General features: G+C 38.7%; 1 protein-coding gene across 2 annotated transcripts; it reads left to right on the forward strand.

Moving 5' to 3' along the window:
- The first annotated feature begins 4,517 nt into the window (after positions 1-4,517).
- LOC131681836 (trans-1,2-dihydrobenzene-1,2-diol dehydrogenase-like) lies at positions 4,518-6,186 on the forward strand. 2 transcript variants are annotated; one of them, XM_058962891.1, is made up of 4 exons: positions 4,518-4,625; positions 4,681-4,890; positions 4,949-5,487; positions 5,615-6,186. In XM_058962891.1, the coding sequence occupies exons 2-4, from the start codon at positions 4,686-4,688 to the stop codon at positions 5,882-5,884; spliced, it is 1,014 nt and encodes a 337-aa protein (XP_058818874.1). In that variant the 5' UTR covers positions 4,518-4,625; positions 4,681-4,685; the 3' UTR covers positions 5,885-6,186. The 2 variants fall into 2 exon arrangements, with proteins under 2 accessions (XP_058818874.1, XP_058818873.1); XM_058962890.1 differs by having other exon boundaries at positions 4,522-4,890.
- Positions 6,187-8,474: the final 2,288 nt, after the last annotated feature.

Consider the following 8,474-nt stretch of genomic DNA (forward strand, 5'->3'; position numbering starts at 1 on the left):
ATAACTCCTACGGAATACTTACCATAGTCCACTGTCGATTCATATTAGCTTTTGCAAAGTTCAAGCGCCTCTCAATGTGGGAAGAAGTAAGATTTGGAGCTTTTGCCTTCTTTGCTCTTTTTATGTAGGGACTTTTAACCAGAACCTGTTGAATAGTCTCCCGACTAACGTCCAAATTCAGTTCTTGCTTAATATTCCTTAACGATTTCGTAGAGTTCGAAACGATTCTAACAATTTTCCGTCTTTCTCTTCCGGAAAGTTTTGATTTACGGGGTTTCTTTGAAGCTGTGCCATATTTTGCAGGATTTTTTAAGTAATTCAATACCACATGATGCGACCGACCAATCCGACAGGCTATTTCCCTTATTCCAACATTTTCTCCATGGAATGCTTCTATTTTGTCTTTTTCCTTATCCGTTAGAGCTTTTCCCTTCGACATAATGGTAGTTTATAAGCCACAAAACACTTTCAAACACTAACTGGTCTTAAATTATCTGGACATCGTAAAATGCGTTTGTTTGTTTATAATCATCAATATGAGTATGGGTAGCAGGCACCACTGGCTCATGCGACTGCTGTCACCAATACAACTACAATGGCATATAGTAGGCAAAAAGTAGGTTTGTTCCAGTACACGGAAGTCACTCCCTGTTGCTCCGGAGCCAAAAATTTTTGCTCCTTTTCACTCCGATTTGCTACCAGAAGAAGAAAAAGAAAAGAAGATAATACAGGAACGATTTTCTTCCTGTTTGCTCCGGAGTACTTCCAGTTTTTCCTGGTACTGGAACAAACCTAGTATTAACGTATTTCTTATTAGATTAGAGAAATAGTAGGTGGTCTTAAGCTAATTGGACAGAGATGCTTCAAATATTAATATTGACAAGAAAAACACTACAAAATAACTGCAGTGTTTTCCAGGATGCTTTTCAATACTGGCTGTGTGAGGGTTACAATAAAATATAATAAAAGAGAAAGACGTCATTACATTGACTAGGATTGCCGAAAAATCTTTTAAATGATTTCAATTTATTAGTTAGTTCAATTAGTTGTTTATAATTTATTTGCCGATTGCATTATTTCGTTTAACTTTTCACATTATTGTTATGATATTTTTACATTTCTTACGAAAGAAATGTATAGGATTCGCTCAATCTTTTCCGAGGGCCTACTCTCATATACACTGCTGGCCAATAAAATAGGTGTGTGATAGATTATTTTGTTTTTATCTCAATTACACATACCAAGTTACAGCAGTCTCAATCATACCTACCGCACACACAAGCCTTGGTATCTGTCAAGTTACTAGTGGGTTGTTGGCGCTGATTATATTTACAATCTTTGTCAAGATGCAAAACAAGACTGCCGCAGGCTTTTTCGTGTGGTCAATATAATAGGTGTGTAAAATATATTAACGGGTCACTGTTTTACATAATTCCATTATACGTTTTATTTGGTGAAGTTTGCATTCTTCTTGCAAATAAATGTATTTAAATGTTGAATAAGACAAAGATTTGTTATAGAATGGGTCGAGCATCTTACTGTACTCAAGTGGAACAAGTTTTCTGAGAAATTTTGTTCAAGAAGGTAAGGCGTACAAATAAATCACGAATACACTTCGGCATTCCGAAAACTTCGTTACAAATGCCTTAAAACTTTTGAAAAAAGGAAACACGCAAAAAACACTTGAAAACATCTACAGCTGCTGACCATCGTATTGCATTATTAGCGAAATCTGATACATTCGCGTCATCCAAGACTCCAAGACAGTATAAATTGGAAAAGTAGTAGGTCCGAGAACAGTTCGCTGTAGGCCGTGAAATTCCAATCTTCCAGAAAGAACTGCTAAGAAGGTTCCATTATTGCGGAGCAAAAGTCTTCGAAGAAATATGCAATTTACTTTTCAACAGCGTCAATGGGCCTGGTTCAGAAAGAATCAAAAAATTGTGACATATAACCTGTTTTCCTGCGATGCACAACGAAACGTTAAACGTCCAAAGTGCAAAAAGTTTGATCTGCGACGCACGCAAAATATGGTAAAGCACGGAGGCGAGAACAATGAGGTTTGGGGCTTGCTTTTCGTGGAATGGCGCAGGTCCTTTTTTCGGCAACATCACTATAATGGCAAGATTCGAATGCAAGGCTAAAGGATGGACATCCTAAAGGATGTCATGCAGTCCTATGCCTAAGATAACGTGCTTTTGCATGGCACTTTCAGCAAGATATTGATCGAAAACACACATCGAAGTATGTAAAGGAATGATTTCGGGATAATAAAGTGACTATAATTTTGGACCCTACCATTCTCCTGTCATCAATCCCGTAGAAAATCTAAGGAATGTACTTAAAAAAATGTTATTCGGTCAAAATTTTACAAATAAGGATCGTTTGTGGGAAGCAGCTTAAAAGGAATGGTGCGCTATACCAACCGAAACTTATCAGCGTTTGAATGACTCAATGCCAAGACGAATGGATAAAACTTGGTTGAATAAGGGAGCTTATTGGATTTGAAATTTTTTTATGCAATGGATTACAATACACCTATTTCATTGACCAGGTACTTTTTTGGATTTCATGGATAAGAGAGTTACGATAAAGCATAACATTTAATTTACAAATAAAAGTGTTCTTTTTCATATTTACGACTGTGCCTAACTTTAAAATAGTTGAATATAAAAATATTTTTAGAGAAAACTCAAAATTTCATGTATTTTCATCTCATACCTTTTTTATTAACCAGCAGTGTACCAATTGACTCAACTCGACAAATTGACACATTGTCTGCATACAGAGCCGTAGCGTGCGGTTGTCAAGGCTGGCCCCCGCCAGAGGGGCGCTTAAATCATGACCGGCCCTTTTTTGTGAGGATGAATCATGAAACAAGTCACGCTAATGTGCCATTTCCAATTGAAATGAACACTGAAAAAGAATAGAATGCGAACTCCAAAGGGTCGCAAAACTAATGCAGTTTTTGTTTGAGGAAAAAATGAGTCAGATTCTAACTACAGCTGCTGTTTCAACTGATCCCCACATGAGGATCATCAGAGTGATACTCTTCCAAAAGATCATATTGATTTGTCGTGGTGAGTGGCGTAGCTCTTTTTAGTTTTTCTGCAACTCCTTCATAATAGGCATACCTATTTTCCAGCATTCTCAATGCAAGAGTCATCCTCACTATTCGTGTAAAATAGCCGAACAGGCAGACGATTCTTGTCGAAGAAAACGTAACTAAACATCGTATTTCACCCGATACGAGTTTGAAGGGACACACCGTTTTGTCCTATCCAGTGCGATTTCCGAAATTTTCGCTCAATAAAGCAAAGGGAGCTTGAAACAGCCAGCCCCGTGCTTCAGTAGATCTGCGCACAATTTCGAAGCAGTGACCCCACCGTCGATCTCAACTTTGTAAGCGAACATTTAGACGCGGTAGTCCTTCATACAAGCCTTGCCGCCACTAACGCAATTGGCTTGTTTAGACTAAATATCACAATTCTGATCTTATCTGGACGACCTTTCCGGATATCTGTCACTGTTGAATATGTGTGCGTTAGTTTTTTCAAAATCTCTACAATGCTTAGTGGGTTATATTTAGTCCGAAAGAAGCTCAAATATGGTCCAACCGAGTTCAATCAATGTTTTTAAACGGGAAGTCGGAATGGGGGTCTTTTTAGGAGAGATTATTTACGCACGGGCCTAAAGCCCGGCGCAAAGTGAAAACTTAAAGAATACGATGCAGACAGAAATTACGAGAGATATAATAAATTTAAAAAGAAGCCAAAGGATAGTAATGCAACCATTTGATAAGTCTGGGGGTCCGCAAGAGATGACATTTCCAACGGTTTTCAACCAAAACTGTTTTGTCAAGTCAGCAAAACCTTTTATGTGATTACCTATAAATGAGGAAACATCTGACTGCATTGTAACATTACTTTGAATCTCTCACTTAACGAAAGAACTTAATGTTATCGAACTGAAACACCTGCTCCTCGAGTTTGTATCAGTGGAATGTTATACAACGCATGTTGTATGAAGTACTTCTTCGGGGGATTCATGTTCACCGCAGCATATTTGCTGATAATACTGCAAATACCATTGAGGTCACACCCTTAAGAGAGCGGAGCCTTTTCCATGTAGACAGGAACTGATTGTTCGATAGTCGAACTAAAAAGAATGATAAAGTTAACACCAAAGGGGTGCAAAACTGAGCCTTCGCCAAGGGGGCCAGAAGGTCACACTACGTGTATTGAATTAAATTTAATTGGATTTAAGGTTTTTTTTGATTTTTGGTCAGATAAAAATGCGAACCCCCAAAAAGTACCCGTGCCCCACTACAATTGCCCCCGCTCATCCTACCCACTCGACGGGCCTGACCGTGATTGACTTTGTTATCTCTGATGGAACACTTGACAATACTTGATAACACTATATTTATTGATACCACTATATTGATATTATTTGATAACTAATTGTAGTGGAAATGAAACAACACTCTACTTATAAAGCATTACCTATTTATAGGAGAGTTGTTTTCAACTCTTTCTACTGAACAGTCGCTTCACATCTCTCTCCGAATCAAAACCGGTTTCTTTTCAGCGCCTGCGCAGTGCTCGTTCTATCAGCCGGCATTCGTATATTTTTGTTTGTGTTCCAAAAGCAGAGCATTTCAAATTACTCAATTTACAGTCTCGATGGCACCGCTACGTTGGGGAATTGCTAGTGCAGGCAAAATTTCGCACGATTTTACCAATGCACTATCCACTTGGCCAAAAGAATCCCATCTGATGGTCGCCGTAAGCGCACGCAAACTGGATGATGCCAAAAAGTTCGCTAAGTTACATGGCATCGAAAAGTACTACGAAGGCTACGAGGCATTGGCCAAGGATCCAAACGTTGGTAAGTTCACAGTGCATTTTCTATTCCGGCGGAATTTAACATAGATCCTGACCCTCAGACGTTGTTTACATCGGAGCGATCAACACGACGCATTACGAGCTGGGACTTTTGATGTTAAATAATGGAAAACACGTTTTGTGTGAGAAGCCACTTTGCATGAATGAAGGCCAATCAAAGCGGCTGCTTGCTCATGCTGCAGAAAAGAAATTGTTCTTCATGGAAGCAATCTGGTCCAGATTTTTTCCGGCGTATATTCATTTGAAGAATCGCATCGATGCCGGTGATATGGGCGAAATAAAAGAGGTCGATGTCGAGTTTGGTTTCGAGTTGTCTGATGTGGATAGACTTCGACTGAAAAGTCTGGGAGGTGGTACGGTACTTGACTTGGGTGTTTACACAATTCAAGTCAGTCTGTGGGCCCTGCGCGCAGAACCATCGAAAGTCATCGCGAAAGGGCAACTCAATGAAGAAGGCGTTGATATGGAAGTCGAAGCAGTGTTGCACTTTCCAAATGGAGCAGTGGCAAAGATTAAAACAAGTGCACTGAAACCCTTGAGAAACACGGCAATCATCCGTGGCACTAAAGGTTCGATAACGGTAAGTAAGTTACTAACATTGATTGATGCTCATTCTGGTTAAATTCCCAGAACTTCCGATAATGTCTGATAGAATGAAGGTCTTAAACTCCTCACTAACCTCAACATATTTTTCATCTTTTACCCAGCTGCACGATTTCTGGAGCTCAACTGCACTGACAGATATTGATGGATCACGCAAGGAGTTCCCACTTCCCAAAGCTCGGCACGGTTTCAACTTCATCAACAGTTGCGGTTTGCGATACGAGGCAGAGGAAACGCGCCAGTGCATTAACGCGGGTAAGCTGGAATCCCTCTCGGTACCGCACAGTGAGAGTTTGCGCATTGCCCGTATACAGGACGAGATAAGAAAACAAATAGGCGTTCGGTTCCCAGAGGACGAACAGTTCAAATCGTAATCACCTGATGGCCCGGAGACCGCCCGAGCAAATGAGATACAGAATATTTACAGGGAAGACAAAATACGATGGTGATAGTGATACAATATGGGAGTCACACATCACGCAATCATTTGAGTGGAATAAATATTTGAATAAAATTATATACAATTGGTTGCCTGTTTACATGTTCGAAAAGAATGCAATTGATTGGAAATTATCGTGATCGTGAAAAATCGTATTCAATCCACCTTAGCAGTTTGATAATAACCTTCCTAGAAATAATGTTAATAAAGCTACAAAGCATTGTTTCTTTTCGTTTGCTTTGCTGTTTGTTTTCAAAGAATTAAAGGTGAACCTAATCATTTACAGCTGGTATTATCTATTTGTGCTAAAATGACTACATTATATTTGCAACACTGCTACTTTGTTCGTGCTATATAGTGTAAGCAGGGTAGCAAAGATGGAGCAGAAACATGCAAACTACCGGAAAAGGATCTCGTCTTGAGGCGGTCTGCTGTGGCTTTTGTTAGCTACATCGACCAGCAGAATAGTGCTTAAGTTTTAAGCATCGCACCAACAAAGAGCTGTTGTCGCAGAACAAGATTACATTTTTTGCGATCCATGTTGTGATGAGCTATAAGGGATGTGCGTTAAAAATACCTAATCCCTAGGTTGAGTTTTTGAGTTGAATTTTCAATTAAAAGGGTTTTTTACTCATTTTAAATTAAAATTTCTATTTTTCACGAAAAATTCCAACTTCTTATGAGTAAACACCCCCTTAAATGAAAAATAATCTCAAAAACTTAACTTAGGGGTTAGGTATTTTTAACATAAAATGTGTATGCAAAGTTTGAAAGAAATAGGTTAGTTTTTGAATAGCAGGTAACACCGCAAATCATGTTTTTTCTAGAGACGTGGTACAAAAAGCTACATCACCGAGTCCAAAACTTTCCAAAATTAACTGTTATTCTTTATGTAATAAAACCGATTTGCATTGAGTTTAATAATATTAATTTAATATTTAACGGGGTTTAAAGATTTTAAAATCAGTGTAAATGATTGCAAGAGAAATTTCAAGTTGATTAACTCGAGTAATCGCTTTGTTGTAGAAGTTTAACTAAACTGCTTGAACAACAGAAATTAATAAAAAATTAAAAAATCAATCCATTTATTGCTAAACATCGGGCGTTTTTTGTTATCATGGTAGTTTTAATGCTTAACTTTGCCAATTTTTGAATTTTTAATGGTGCATGCATTAAATGGTCCCTGCATGTCTGATGCTAACTTGTGGTGTCTTAGACGATAATTCACGGCTGCATGATTTTCACAGATAAAATCTTCCGCGGAGAGAAATTTTGGGAGATCGTCTTTAGAACTGTCGTTTTGTGTTATTCCTAGAATATTTTCTTGTGACCAAAACTATATCTAAATATGTATACGCAGGAAGCAACAACTTGTCGGGTTGTTACATTGTCAAAAAAAATAGGTTCTGGATTGAGTGGTCGCCTAAAAAGCAGTTACCTCAATAGTGTACTAGCTTCGAAGTGTCTGCATATATACATCCAGCTGAATCGACTAATATGTTGAACACAAACATCTTTAAATCCCATTTCTAAACAGTAATACGAGAATAACAGAAAATCAAAGTCTATTTAGACTTTGGCAAATCCCCCTCCCTTCCCCCTCGCAGACAAACGTAGCTAACTTTCGCTGGACCCACCCCCCCCCCATCACCCCTATGAGTCTACGTAGTTTATGAACGGCCCCTTTTCGTTCATTATGAATTTTGTGCATAATATGCATTCTTTCATAATGTCATTTTATTTGTTTCGGTTTTGGAATCTTTTTCATTCGTTTAATTTCATTCATTGTGTTAATTTAATGCATTTTTTTATTCAGAGATTCTTATTTAGTTTATTTAACTCATTGATTTTATTTAAATTAAAAAAATATTCATTTTCGGAACGGAGCCTGGGAAGAGTTGGGCGAACTCCCCAGTATGCTGCATTACGCAGCGGAACGTTCACTCCACACACCGATTTTTTCACCGATGATCCACTTAATTTTGCCGAATTTTTGTTGGCTGGGGATTTGCTGAGACTCTCGGCTGATGGTAGTTCGGTGAAGTTTTGTCGAGTTTCGATTATCAAATTTCGATGTGTACAGATGAACCTGCCCAGAGGCCGTGTGGTATCCGGCCTAGAATTGAGCCACTGGAGTCCTGCTCCCATGTCGTAGGAGGCGACTGAAAGTAGGAGACCCTAAGTCAAGGTGTAGTTCCGTGCCGAGAACTTAATGACTGGAGGGTCTAAAATATGCCAGTCCCGCACGGAGCATTTTGGGTTTTGCCCTTACTGTGTTATGCGAATCTTTGACACAGTGGACTATTATTTTCTTCACAAATCGTGGGAATTAAATGATCATGTCCCATTTAAACCTGATATGGCTCGCTATATGCGTTAACATCCCAACTCGCTTGGTGTCCTCTAGTTGTTGTGCAATTTGTGTTGAAGATGAAATGTACAGTTCTCTAATCAACAATGGTTAGAATAGCACAAATCAATCTCCAACATAAACGTACAGCAACTATGAATTTATCTCGACTCAT

This window comes from Topomyia yanbarensis, chromosome 2, assembly GCF_030247195.1.
Source record: "Topomyia yanbarensis strain Yona2022 chromosome 2, ASM3024719v1, whole genome shotgun sequence".
NCBI lineage: Eukaryota > Metazoa > Arthropoda > Insecta > Diptera > Culicidae > Topomyia > Topomyia yanbarensis.

What these genes read in the sequence shown, in the direction of transcription:
- LOC131681836 (XM_058962891.1), top strand. Translation starts at nt 4,686, where the DNA reads ATGGCACCGCTACGTTGGGGAATTGCTAGTGCAGGCAAAATTTCGCAC. An exon ending in GGCCAAGGATCCAAACGTTG is followed by an intron (nt 4,891 to 4,948) that starts GTAAGTTCACAG and finishes CCTGACCCTCAG; the next exon opens with ACGTTGTTTACATCGGAGCG. An exon ending in GCACTAAAGGTTCGATAACG is followed by an intron (nt 5,488 to 5,614) that starts GTAAGTAAGTTA and finishes TCTTTTACCCAG; the next exon opens with CTGCACGATTTCTGGAGCTC.